This window comes from Vulpes lagopus, chromosome 4 (assembly GCF_018345385.1).
Source record: "Vulpes lagopus strain Blue_001 chromosome 4, ASM1834538v1, whole genome shotgun sequence".
Taxonomy (NCBI): Eukaryota; Metazoa; Chordata; class Mammalia; order Carnivora; family Canidae; genus Vulpes; species Vulpes lagopus.
This window is the reverse complement of record NC_054827.1, coordinates 120,179,232-120,193,062: the sequence shown is the minus strand read 5'-3', so window position 1 is coordinate 120,193,062 and position 13,831 is coordinate 120,179,232. Positions and strand designations below refer to the sequence as shown.

The 13,831-nt window shown below is 52.3% G+C and overlaps 1 protein-coding gene across 29 annotated transcripts in view; it reads left to right on the top strand.

The window, feature by feature from the left end:
- Positions 1–13,831, top strand: part of ABLIM2 (actin binding LIM protein family member 2) — a 141,677-nt gene that overhangs the window by 45,397 nt on the left and 82,449 nt on the right. For all 29 annotated transcript variants that reach the window (XM_041752280.1, XM_041752303.1, XM_041752306.1 and 26 more), the window contains exons 3-4: positions 2,328–2,511; positions 8,532–8,647. In XM_041752280.1, the coding sequence (XP_041608214.1) occupies positions 2,328–2,511; positions 8,532–8,647 (300 nt within the window). The remainder of the gene's footprint in view (positions 1–2,327; positions 2,512–8,531; positions 8,648–13,831) is intronic.

Here is a 13,831-nt window from a genome sequence, read left to right as displayed (position 1 = left end):
CGCTCCACGGCTGTCTTGTCTGTCACAGGTGGCATTTACAGAAAGACTCCTAGCAAGGCCCTGGGTCGGCTGTTCTTCCCGAGGCGGGGTCCGCCTGCTGGGCGTGCACCGTGCTGCAGGATGTCATAAAAGGTTTACACTCCCTCAAATTTCTGCAGATGCTCTTCTGAAACTCGACCTGCCTGAGAAGGCACCTTGGGGCAGGGGGCAAGCGGGAGGCTGTCGGGCTCCCCTCCCCTCCCAGGGCACCAGGCAAAGGTGTGGTTCTGCAGTCAGGGCTCCCTTGACCAGACGCCGGGGGCTCCCCTCACTCACCACCGTCTGTGGCATCAAGAGCTGATGCAGAAAGGTTTTCCTTTGTGTGTCTAAAACGATTTACCAAAATTTATATTGTATGTGTTATTTTGATAGCTTTCTTCTAATCTTTGTAAAAAAATAACTCAATCCAGAATAACTGATTAAATATTTAGAGCCTTGTGACCCCGAGAAATTCCTAATAAATCAATGTCCACATTGACTCTGGATTTTTTTGTTGGTGTTGCAGAGAGCATGTGGAGCTTCCTGTCTTAAAATACATTATATTTTTTATTAATTTCAGAGATAGAATTTAGTGATTCATCAGTTGCATACACACCCAGTGCTCATGACATCACGTGCCCTCCTTCATGCCCATCACCCAGTGACCCCGTCCCCCCACGCCCTCCCCTCCAGGGACCCTCAGTGTGTTTCCTGTGATTAAGCGTCTCTTATGGCTGGTCTCCCTCTCTGATTTCATCTTGTTTTATTTTTCTCTCCCTTCCCCTATGTTCATGTGTTTTGTTTCTTAAGTTTCACATGAGTGAGATCATATGGTAATTGTCTTTTTCTGATTGTCTTATTTTGCTCAGCATAATACCCACTAGTTCCATTCATGTCATTGCAAGTGGTAAGATTTCATCCTTTCTGAGGCTGAGTAATATTCCATTGTGTATATACACCACATCTTCTTTATCCAGTCATCTGTCGATGGACATCTGGGCTCTTTCCATAGCTTGCCTACTGTGGACGTCGCTGCTATGAACATCGGGGTGCGTTATGTTCACATGCCGTGCTTTGGGGAAGTAGAGTGGACAGAGGCTTTCTAGGCAGAAAAGGGACAAGGTGAAGTTTCTGCTTTTACTGAGAGTTGGCTGTGGGTTTTGCATATATGTTGTGGTCTTGCTTTGGCATCTACTTCTGGATGTGCTCAAAAGGATGACGTGAGTTAAATTTCAAATTGCCAATACTTAGAATTTGCCAGAAACAATATCCTTTGCTATCAATTAATGTTTGATGGAAAATTTTAAGTGTGGATTCAAAAACATGGTGATCGAAGAAGAAGAAAGGAAAGAGGGAAGGAAGGAAGGAGGGAAGGAAGGATGGCAGGGAGGAAGGGAGGAAAGGAGGAAGGATATAGTTTTCAAGACTCTGCTTGAGGGCTGTGACCCACGAGGACCCAGGACTGACCTGGCTGGCAGGGCAGGGGCTGCAGGGGTGTCCTCCTGGCCTCCGGCAGGGAGGGGCTGGGCCAGCCGGGGCAGGCATAGGTGGCTCCCTCTGGAACCATGCCTGGCTCCCACGTGCCCCTGGGCTGCAGGGGGAGTGTGTAAGTGAAGGCATGGGTGTCCCGGACACAGACTGGCAGGCTGTCCCGAGGAAAGTCACCCCTATCCCCACCTGGCAGCTTGTCCCCACCCCGTCCTTGGGGCTTTGCAGTGCAGCTTCCTGGGGCCAGCTGTGTGTTAGCAGACAGGGGACAAAAGGGTTTGTGTTCGAGTGTTCATGGTCTCTCTCCCTCCTGGCCTTGCCCACACCGTGGGAGACAGACATCGGGACATGGAAACAGGCAGGAGTCAGGGAAAGGGTCATGGAGTTGCTCTGGGGCCTGGGAGCAACCACAGGATGCCTCTGTGCTCCCCATGCTGCACGAGATCTTCTCACCAGAGCAGAGCACCTTCCCTGGGCTGTTGCATTCCCTGCTGGGAGCAGCCCAGTCAGAGAAGCAGAGGGGCTCATTGGCATCCGCACTTCACCCCTGCTGGGGTTCAGGGGGCTGGCCAGGGAGGGAGGCGGGCCGGCCCCTTAGTGGAGCCTGATTCTCCTGGGTCCATGCCACTTTTCTGGAAGCTTCCACAAGAAAGTCCACTGGGCACCAGGCTGAGTGGCCAAAAAAGACATCTGTACTGGGAATCTAGCCCCCCAGGTTCAGCGAGTCACCCCAAATTAGCACAGAGACCTGTGTCAAGTGGGAGTGGTGTGTGGCAGGGCTGGCAGGTGGTCCCCCCACTAATGCCGTGGCTCTCCCCCAGCATGTGGCTGTGACCTGGCCGAGGGTGGCTTCTTCGTGCGGCAGGGCGAGTACATCTGCACGCTGGACTACCAGCGCCTGTATGGGACCCGCTGCTTCAGCTGCGACCAGTTCATCGAGGGCGAGGTGGTGTCGGCGCTGGGCAAGACCTACCACCCCGACTGCTTCGTGTGTGCCGTGTGTCGGTGAGTCAGGCCTCCGGGCTCCCTGCTCCTTCCGGGTGCTCCCTCCTTCCTCCTTCCCCTCTCCCTCCCTCCTCCTTCCTCCCTCCTCCCTCTCCCTTCCCCCTCTTTCCCTCCCCTCTCCTCCCCCCTCCTCCCATTTCCCTCCTTCCTCCCCTCTCTTTCCTCTTCCCTCCCTCCTCCCTCCCTCCTTCTCCCTCCTCCCTTTTCCTTCCTCCCTCCTTCCCTCCCATCTCCTTCTTTCCCTCCTCCCTCCTCTTTCTTTCCCTCTCCCCTCCTTCCCTCCCTTTTCCTTCCCTTTCCTCCTCCTTCCTTCCCTCCCATGTCCTTCCTTCCCTGCCTTCCTCCTCCCTTCCCCCTCAAGCATGGGTATCTTCCAGATTTGGGTAAGGGTCCTTCCCCTTATAGAATCTACCCAGCCACTGCCCCATGCAGGCCTCAAAGTTGCCTGCTTGAGGTCCTGCCACTAGGGTCCCTGCCTCCCCTCTGTCTGTCCCTCCTTCCTGCTGCCCCCAGGGCATCCATGAGAAAGTACAAGCCCCTTGGTCCAGCTGAGAGAGGCTTCACAGGTTGTTCTAGTTCCTTCCTTCCATCACTCATTCATTCATTCAACCAGGCTTTTTCAGCACCTCTGTGGGCCTGGCACAGGGCTGGCACCAGTGGCTTGCAGATGCATTAGCTCAGACTCTCCAGGCTCAGCACCTAGAGACACTGAAGTATAAGGGTGCCACACTCTTCCCCAAGACCTTTCCTTCACAGGGGCCCAGCTCTCTCCCTCCTCAGGGCAGCCTCTGTGCCCAGTACAAGGGCTCTCATGGGCCCCACAACACTGCCCTAGCAGCACGGCCCTGGGGCTGCTTAATGTGAGCTCCTTTGGAGACTTAGCAGGGAGGCCAGAAGCTGCTTCCCCATGTGAGCATCCTCCTCCTTCAGTGCTGCCCCACACCCCAGACACATTGCTCCCGGGGAGATGTTCTATTTCTAAGAAACAAAGAATAAAAGAACCCAGAGTTTATTTTCTGCTCTGTTGTCTGTCTCACCACACCCAGTTTCAAGGGGTTTTTTTGAGTGTTGTTCCCAGAGCTGTTGTCTGTAGACATGGCATGTGTGCTGGACAGAAGTGGATGCTTGGCCAGGGGGGCTGCAGAGAGGGGGGAACAATGAAGGAATATTTCTAGTGACAGTTACTGTGTTGTTGCAGCATGTCTGGGTCTCAGAGTTCTCACGGGAATGATAAAATGTTTGATTTCTATACATGATACTTAGAGACAAGGGGACGTAATCATAAGTGTGAAGGATCACCTCTGGATAATCTTCAGTTTTTAAAATAATAGTAGACAGCTCCATCACACTGGAGTAACTGGGCTGCATGTACCACCCTCCATACACAACTGCAACACCCTATATGGAGCAGGTGTTTTGGGGCTCTGGGGCACAGGCTGTGTGGGACTAAGACTAGGGCCACCAAGGCCATGGACCCTGCAACCACCCAGCTTTGTGTCTGGAGGCAGTTCCTGGAGCCATAGTACAAGGAGAGAAGACCGAGTCAAGAGGCAGTGATACGAGCAGCAGGGGCTGTACCCCAGAAGGGAGGAAGCCACACAGAGCAAGTGCAGAGAGCAACATGGGGGGAGCCTTTGAGCCTTTCACTGAACACAAAGCCACAGAGGTGCATACACAAAGTGGATGAAGAATGGCCAGATTGGTGCAAGCTGAATGGTTCCTGGGGCTGGGAGACATTCGAATTGTGACCAGGTTGTTTTACAGCCAGGTGTGCAGTGGGGATGCCAAGAAAGTTGTGCCTTATTCATGGGACTAAAATGGCCCTAGAGCAAAGGCTATGAACACCTGCTGAAAGGAAGTACAAGAATAAACCCCAAAAGGTGGCACTGATCTGCAAATGAACTAACTGCCTGCCAGAACAAGTCCTGCACTCTTCACAGGAAGATGGGAAATTCAGCTCTCAGCAACATAGCATAGGCAGTGCCCAGCATCCAGTCAAATATTACTAGTCATAAAAGCTGGGAAAGGAGACCCAAAGCCAGAAGACCAGCCAGTCAATAGCAATAGACCCAGAAATGAGTGTGTTGTGAAACCAACAGATGGTGGCTTTGAAACAGTACTGAAAATGTGCTTAGGTGTTTAAAGGAAAAATGTCAATGTACATAGAAGTCTCACAGAAGGTATAAAAAGAAGTCAAGTGAACTTTCTGGAAATTACAGTTTCTGAGATGAAAAATCCCTTCAAAGAAATTAGCAGTAGATTAGTTATTGCAGACGAAAGGCTTGGTGAACCTGAAGATATAACAACAGAAACTATTCAGGCTAAAGTGAAAAGACGGAAAAGACTAGAAAACATGAAGACAGATTCAGCTACCTGTGGATCAAGGATCTTTCTATCTGTTTGAGTTGGGAAGGGGAGACCCCCAAGGTAGGGAAGGCCAAATAATTGAAGAAATAATGGCTGAAAATTTTCCAAACTTGATGAAACTATAAACCCACGGATCCAGGCATCTTGATGAACCTCAAGCAGAATAAACACAATAGAATCCTACTAAGTCCATCATAATAAAATTTCTGAAAAGTCGTAATAAGAAATCTAACAAAAAGCAAGAGAAAAGACCCACATCATATACAGTGGAATGGAAGAATTATTGCAGACCTCTCACCTGAAACTATGCACCATAGAAGATAGTGGAAGGGCATCTTTAAAAGGTTACAGGAAAAAATCAAACAATTCCATACCAAGCCAAAAGAAAGAAAGAGGAAGAGAGAGAGAGAGAAAGAAAGAAAGAAGAAAGAAAGAAAGAAAGAAAGAAAGAAAGAAAGAAAGAAAAGAAAGAAAGAAAGAAAGAAAAAAAAAGAAAGAAGAAAGAAAAAGAAAAGAAGGAAGAAAAGAAAGGGGCTTTCAAAAAACGAAGGCAAGACCTCTAAAGACTAAAGGGTTCCTTTTTTGGGTTGATGAAAAAGTACTCAAATTGATTGTGGGGACATGTGCACAAGTCTGAATACACTAGAAACTATTGAATTATAGGTATTGAATGGCATGAATATTATATACAGGCACACCTCATTTTGTTGCACTTCACTTTATTGTGCTTTGCATATACTGTACTTTTTACAGATTGAAGGTTCATGGTAATCCTGCATCGAGCAAGTGTGTTGGTGCCATTTTCTGACAGCATTTTCTCACTTTAGGTCTCTGTGTCACCTTTTGGTAACTCTTACAATATGTCAAACTTTTTTATGATTATATTGTCTGATCTGTGGTCAGATTACAACTTGCTGAAAGTTCAGATGATGGTTAGTATTTTTTATTAAGGTATGTGCTTTATTGCTTTAGTTTTTAGACTTAGTGCTATTGCATGTTTAGTAGACTACAGTGTAAACATTACTTTTCTATGCACGAGGAAACCAGAAGATCCATTTGACTTGCTTTCTTACAATATTTGCTTTATTGCAGTGTTCTGGAACTGAACCCTCAGTATCTCCAAGATGTATGCGATTAAAATAACATGAATAAGTGTGTTCCCCCCTGCAAAAAAAAAAAAAATAAAAGCAAAATAAAAACTTCTGTAGACACACAAAAGCTAAGAGAACTTGTTGCCAGCACACTTACGTGACAGTAAAGCTAGAGGAAGAAAAATGATGTCAAAAGACATCAGCAAAGTATAGAGGCAAGCCATCAGCTGGTAGATAAGGTATATCTGCTGAGGGACTGGCATCCAAAATATATAAAGAACTTCTACAAGTCAGCAATGAGAAGATAAATAAGAACCCTATTAAAAAATAGGCAGAAGAGTTTAACAGACCTCCACAAAAGAATGCACATGAATGACCATAAGCACATGCAACAGGGCCGATTAAAAGGATAAAATACCATCACCCATCCACTGGACTGGCTAAAGCTAAAATGGTGGGTAATGATGAGTGTTGATGAGGATATGAAGCTGAAGCAATGATCATGTATGGCCGGGGGAATGCAAAGTGGTACAACCTGTCTGGAAATCAGTGTGTCAGTTTGTTGTAATGTTGAACACAGAGTTAGCACATGGCCCAGTGGTTCCATTCCTAGGTATGTACACCAAGAGAAGTGGAAGCACATGTCTACCTAAAGAGTTGTCATCAAACGTTCTTAGCAGTTTTATTTGTAACAGCCCCCAACTGGAAAGAACCCAAATATCCTTCAACAGTGAGTGGAATCTTGTTGTCCCTCATCTGTCCAGTGGAGCACCACTGTGCCACAGTAACAAGGGCCAAACTAATGATGTATGCAGTGCAAGGGACAGGACGCTGAACCAGCCATCAAAGACTACCTACTGTGTGGTTCCATGTGTATGCAGTTCCAGAAAAGACATATCCAATCCACAGTGACAGAGTGCCCATCATGGTTGCCTGGGGCCAAGGGTGCTAGTGGGAAGTGATTGTAGACAGTCACAGGGGACTGTTTGCAGTGGACAGAATGTCTCATATCGTGACTACGATGATGAAAACATGAACGCATGCATTTGTCAAAGTATATTTCAATAAAGTTGAACTAAGAAAATAATAACTACCATTTATTCAGCCTCTCCTGCTCCCAGGCAGTATGCCAGAGCTTTCCATGCAGTTTGATGGATGGATGAATACATGGATGGATCCCCACCCCTGCAGCCCCCTCCGGACACATTCAGCTCCACAGATAATTCTGGACCTTCCAGAAGCCCTTTGGGGTATCCATTAGGAGAGCATTGAACTCTGGGCTTCTGAGGTCAGGAGCTCCTGGGTTCACTGCTCCACCCTCAGGGGCAAGGCCAGGGTTCGTATGCAGCGGGTGCTCAAGGCTTTAAGCAGTGGCAAAGGCATATCCTGGTCGAGAGAATTCTGCAGGCTACTGCTCCAGAGCACAGGTTGTTTGATCAGCCTGAGCTGGGGAAGGAAAGTGGCCCAGGGCTGCCGATTGCTCAGCGGCAGCAGGTGGCCAGGATGGACGTGGGCAGGACACTGAAGTCTGTCTTCCTGCCCCTGGTGGCAGGTGGCCTGTCCCTCACTTGCCAGAGAGCAGTCAGTTTACCCATCTCCCAGGCACCAGAGAGGAAGTCCTTGGTGCAGGAAGGCTGGCTGGCTCTCTGCAACCCAGAGCTGTGACCTACCTTGCACCAGGTCTGGGACTTGCTCTGGATGCAGAATTTCAGTGAGCACAAAAATAAATAAATAAATAAATAAATATGAATGAATAAATAAATAATAATAATAAAATAATAATAATAATTTTTTAAAAAAGTCAACAATCAAGGTAAATGATAATGTGATATTTAAAAAAATTAAAAATCACTGCAGAAAAATCCATACTGAGCAAAGTGCTAAATTTAAATAAAGATGGGATAAAATGTACAGTACCTTGGTGTCTGGTGCTTATACAAGCTGCTAACATCTTAAAGACTAGACTAGGTAGGTAAATCATGGGGCTTCGGAGCCTGACAGGTTTTGGTTTGACTCTGGTTCTGACATGCCTCGGCTGTGTGTCCTTGGAAAAGTTAACTCTCCTCTCTGAACTTCAGTGTTCTCACCTATAGAGAAAAAAGATGAAGCAAATTCCAGCTTGGACAAATGCCCCACAGTTATTAAATGAAGCATGCCTGCGAGGTATCTATCGTAATATTTGGCTCCTGGCACATAGTAGTTGCTCAATAAATGCTAGCCATTGCCATTGCTGTTGAACTGATATGGACAAAGCATCCTGGGTGGGCAGAGGAGGCAGGGTTGAATGGAGGAGGGGGCGGTTGAGGCTGCCTGGTTGGTTGCCGCGTGCCAAGCACGGCGCCGGCCCTCGCTGCTCCCGGCCAGGGCGCTGCATGCACCTGTCTGTGCAGAGGGCTCACATGGCGGGAGCACCGCGGTGCCCGGATGGGGGGGCCCTGCGTCCTCCGCCTGCGACGCCTGTCTCCAGGAGGCCCCCGGGGAGGCGGTGGTATATGGGGGCGGGGGCCAGGAGAAGAGCCAGAGGCAATCCTGGCTGGTCACACGCTCACTCTCTTGTTTCAGATTGCCTTTCCCGCCGGGGGACCGAGTGACTTTCAACGGGAAGGAATGCATGTGCCAGAAGTGCTCCCTGCCCAAGACAGCGGGCGGCAGTGCGTACCTGTCCCAGGGCCTCTGGAGTAAGTGGGCACTGAGCGGCGCGGCGGGTGGGGGTGGGGTGGAAGCTGCCTTCCGCGGGGCCCAGGGAGGGGCCTGACCACACAGACACAGACCAGAAGGGGTGGGAGTGAAGGGTAGCTGTGGGCAAACACAGGACGGGAGCAAGGGACAGAAGGTCTCTGGGGGGCTGTGCCCTCCAGCCCGCCTCCTCCAGGAAGCCTCCCGGGGCCTGTGTGGATGTCCTCCCCACCCCTGCAGCCCCCTCCAGACACATTCAGCTCCACAGATAATTCTAGACCTTCTAGAAGCCCTTTGGGGGAACCATTAGGAGAGCATTGAACTCTGGGCTTCTGAGGTCAGGAGCTCCTGGGTTCACTGCTCCACCCCCAGCGGCAAGGCCAGGGTTTGTATGCAGCAGGTGCTCAAAAAATGCTTGTTGGAGGCAAAAGCAGACCGTAAGGGAACAAAACTGTGCAGAGGTGTCACTGAGGGTGCAGGGCAGCAGGAGTGCAAGGCGGGGCAGGCAGGTGCTGCGTCCACGACTCTCGGGGCCAGATGTGGGACGCGGGGACTGGGAAGGGGGCCCAGCGCTCCAGCACCCGCCGCAGCCAGGCTCCCGGGGAGACATGGAGTTTCAAGCCCACCCCACGTGCCGTGGTCACTGAGGTCGCGTGTCCCCCCGACAGCGGAGGGCTTCCTGTTGACTTCCAGAGCCAGCCTCTGGCTCAGGGTTCAGTCTCTCTCCCCCGTGAAGCACCTTCTTCCCGCCCGCCCACCTCATCTGCCGCGTTGGAAGTCTCTCCAGAGGAGCTTGCACCTGCAGCCTTCTAGAAGCTCTGAGCTGGCCTTGGGGTCCGGCAGTGGTTTTACTCTGTGAAAGGAGGTGAAGCCCTGATTCCCTGGGGAGGCAAGCTAGCCGCAGTGCCAGCTGGTGAGGCTGCTGCTTTGGGGCTTGCTGGGAGACTCATTGAACTTCTGAGGATTTGCTTCATATATGATCAATACTATTGTAATTAAATCTGAAAGAGTAGGCAAAAACTCTAACAAGTAAAAATAAAAAAGGGGGTGAGATGAGTTTTTTGTTTGTTTTTTGATTTTATTTATTTATTCAGGGGAGACGCAAAGAAAGAGGCAGAGACACCGGCAGAGGGAGAAGGGAGAAGCAGGCTCCATGCAGGGAGTCTGATGTGGGACTCGATCCTGGGACTCTGGGTTCACACCCTGGGTCGAAGACAGACACTCAACCACTGAGCCACCCAGGCGTCCCAAGATGAGTTTGAACAGTGTGTCCAGAGCTCCCTGGCAGCCAGAGTAAGAAAGGAAATATGCCTGAACCCAGATTCATTGATAGTTTTTTGAGAGTCTTAAAAGACTGCTCTTTCCAAGTGTACATTTGTTTTAAAATACCAAATTTACGGAGTGCCTGGGTGGCTCAGTTGGTGAAGCGTCTAGCTTCATCTCAGGGTCCTGGGATTGAGCCCCGTGTCGGGCTCCACACTTAGTGAGGAGCCTGCTTCTCCTTCTCCTTCTGACCCCAACCCTGCTGGTGCTCTGTCTCTCTCAAATAAATAAAATATTTAAAAAAATTTAATACCAAATGTACATTTCCAGAGAACAAATGCTCCCCTAGCCCGCAGGTGGTCTGATAATGCAAGTGGCCCCTCTTCCGGCCCACGGTGAGACCGTCCAGCTTAGAACCTCTGCTGTGCCTAGAAAGTGTAGACATTCGTCACCAGCTCTTGGTTCCTGTGTGGATGTCTGCAGAGTCTTCCTAATTCCTGCTGTGCCCGGAGCAGCCCCGCCGGCCAGGAAGCCTCTCCTCTTCTGCAGAGGCCCTGAGTCTGGTGGGGAGACGGACGTGTGCCGGGTGTGCCCAGTGTCCAGCCAGGGGGTGGTGCCCCTGGGGCTGGGGCCAGGGCCTTCAGATCTCGAAGCAGGGGACGCTGTGACCACATGGAGGAGGTGGCCTTTGTTCTGAAACTTGAAACCCAGGGTCACATAGGTGGGCATTAAAGGGAAGGGACCACAGACTGGAGAACATGGAGTGTGCTGTGGGCAACTCGCAGGCCCTTGTCAGTGGATGGGGGCCGGGGTGGGGTGGGGACGGGTGCTGCTGTGTGCGGACAGGAACAGAAGGAAGCAGGAGAGATGGAAACCCTATGGCAAAGCCAGGCCAAGGAGTCCCGGGTGCGTCCTGGAGGCAGTGAGAGCCGTAGATGGCTGTTGAGCGAGGGCTGCCGGGAAGAACCTGGGCGGCCCTGTAATTTGCCTGCAGGTTTCAGGGCTTGGGGGCAGGTGGGGGCTGCAGCCTCTGCAGTTAGGGGGGAAGGGGCAGCTGTTGGGGTAGGAGTTCAGCTGGAGTTCTGGCCCTGAGCATCCCTCAGTGTCTCTCTTCCACTCTCTGGCCGGAGCCTGTTGCTTAGTAACAAGATAAGTGCTTCACGCTGGACGCCCACGCCATTCCATCCCTGAAGGAGCACAGCCCTCCTCCTGAGGCTTGCACCACAGCTCCCGCCCTGCCTGGAGGAGGGTCTTCTCCCCAAGGGCGGGAGCTTTCTGCTTCTCCTCCAGGCTCCCCTTCCCCAGGCTCCCCTTCCTCCCGGGCTCCCCTTCCCTGGGCTCCCCTTCCCCGGGCCCTCCAGCTCTGAGCTGCTTGCTGGTCTAGCTGTCCCAGGGCAGCCCTCCCAGGGGCCTGGTGCCAGGCCATGTCCCTTCTCTGGGCCTTGAGACTGGGGATGCGTTCAGAAGTGGGTGTGGGCAGTGTCTGGGGCAGGGCAGGCAGGAGGTAGGACCTCAGGGGACCCAGAGTGGGGAGCAGCTCTCTGGGGCCTGGTCTTGGGTTTGGCCATGCATTTCCCCACCCACCCTGGGTCTGGGCTTCCCAGACTGGGGCTCAGCTCTACCAGGGCATAGAGGGCTTCACATCTAGAACCTGGGGTCACACTGGAGCTGGGGTCTGGAGGCCCCGCCCCTGAGCCCTCAGCAGAAAGGGGTGCCATGGGAGGGTCCACAGCCCTGCCCTCTGAGATGTCTGGTCTGTGGCCTTTGGAGCTTCTGTGTCTGCTTCCCTGAGAGAGGCTGCCCTGGAGCCCCAGCCCCCTTGCTGGCCCATCCTGCCTGGGAAATGGGACAGTGAGGCTGTGAGGTTATATGCCTTGTGGGGTACAGTGACTGCCGTGTGGGTGTACCTGCCTTATAGGATGCAGACACCCTGTGGGGTACAGTTGCCCTGTTGGGTGCTGTGCCTAAATTGTAGGGTGCTATGGCTGTCTTGTGGGGCACACCTGCCTTATGGGTGGTGTGGCAGCCTTATAGGGTGCATCTGCTTTGTGGGGTGCTGTGGCTGCCCTATGGGGTGTTATGGCTACCTTGTGGGGTGCAGCTGCCCTGTGGAGTGCCACGGCCCCCAGGAACCAACACCCAACCCTGGCCACCATTGGGCCGTGCACCTCAGGCCCTTGTGTTGCCATCAGGGGTGGGTGTCCCTCGTTTAGCCCAGAGTTCCGATGTGTGGGGTGCACGTGAACGTGCTTTCTCTCTGCCAGCTGCTGCTCCAGGCTCTTCCGCTCAGTTTGGGGCTTTCAGAGAAATGACCGGGGCCGCTCATCACTTTTAGCATTTTCACCCTTTAGACCTTGGTAGGCTCCATGCTTTCCAAAGTCAATCTCAATTGGACTCAGAGCCAGAGTCCTTCAGTATTCCATGCTCCCCGGCCTGGTTTGACCTGAGGGGAGAGGAGGGACGAGGGTGCATCTGACCCACCCTAGTTCACAGCTAGAGCTCAAAGAGGCCGCCCTGCATGTCCTATGTCCCACATAAGTTAGCGGCAGAGCTGGCAATCCCATGCCATGTCTGCTGGAGGAGGAGACTATGGAACTTTCTAGAAGGGTCATGCTGGGGCAGCGGCCCAGGCTCACCCCCATTGCTGTGATGGCAGAGCCAAGCCAGGGTGTGTGGGTGAGTGGGCGGCCAGCTGTGGCCCTTCCCGGCGACCTCTGCCTCCCTCCAGGATATCCCCTCCCTTGGCTGACGACTGCTGTTGTCAGGACTCGTCACACAAGATTCTGTGCTGTCGTTGACAAAGCCCTGCATAGCTATGCCTAGCTCCACTTGTGTTTAGAAAGTGATGATTGCTGTTTCCATGACCATGGTCCTCCGTGCAGGTTGCTCTTGCGTCTGAGCTCGGGGCTTGCTGTTGGTGGGATTCTGCTCACTGGGGAAGTGGGGGGCTGGGGCCGGTGTCAGGTCCACACCTCCCTGCAGCTGCAGCTGGCACGCTCACCTGCAGCCTCTGGGCCCTCCCCTGGCACCGGGCGGGAGGCAGAGGGTCCTGTTGGAGAGACGTCTTCGGATGGCTTCCCGCGGGGCACCGGGCCACCGGGTCTTCCTGTCATGACAACAGCATCGGCCTCGGTGCATAGAGTCAGTTGTCAGACACACCGCGGGCCTGTGGCTGTTAGCTCTCCTGAGCCTCCGAACAAGTATGTGAGCCCGGACCACCATCACCCCCGGAAAAATGCATCCCCACTGTGCTGGGCAGAGACGAGAAGTGACGTGCCCACAGTCACACAGCTGGTGAGGGCAGCCTGGCCCCAAGGGCCCTGTGTCTAACCGTGCCCACCCCGCCTCCCACCAGCCCTGGCACAGCACGGTGTGGCATGCCCCTGCTTTGTCCATTTAGGAGAAGCACTAGGCTCCGAGCCGGGCTTCTCGTCTGGCGCTGTTGATAGTTGGGGCCAGATGATTCTTTGCTGTGGGACCGTCCCGTACGCTGGAAGATATTGAGCAGCGTGCCAGTTGCATGGTCTGTGCTGCTGGGGGGCCAGTGGACGTAGTGGGTTGGGGATGGGGTCTGGATGGGGTCTGGATGCCTCCTGGACTTGAGAGGAGAGGGCACTCTCTGGGTCCCCATCATTCATTCACGCATGCATGCGTGCATTTGCCAAGCATCGGAGCTACCAGCCCACACTGGGCCCCAGGGGTCCCCAGATGAACAGGCCGCCCTCCAGCCTTGAGGCCCTGGATCTCGAATGTGGGTCTTCAAGTGTTTTCCAAAGTTGCATGTGAATTTGAACTCTGTGATAATTTAGGAAAGCCAGAGCTTGACCAACAGTTTTGTGGGCATCAAATATTTTTTTTATAAATTTATTTTTTATTGGTGTTCAATTTGCCAACATACAGAATAACACCCAGAGCTCATCCCG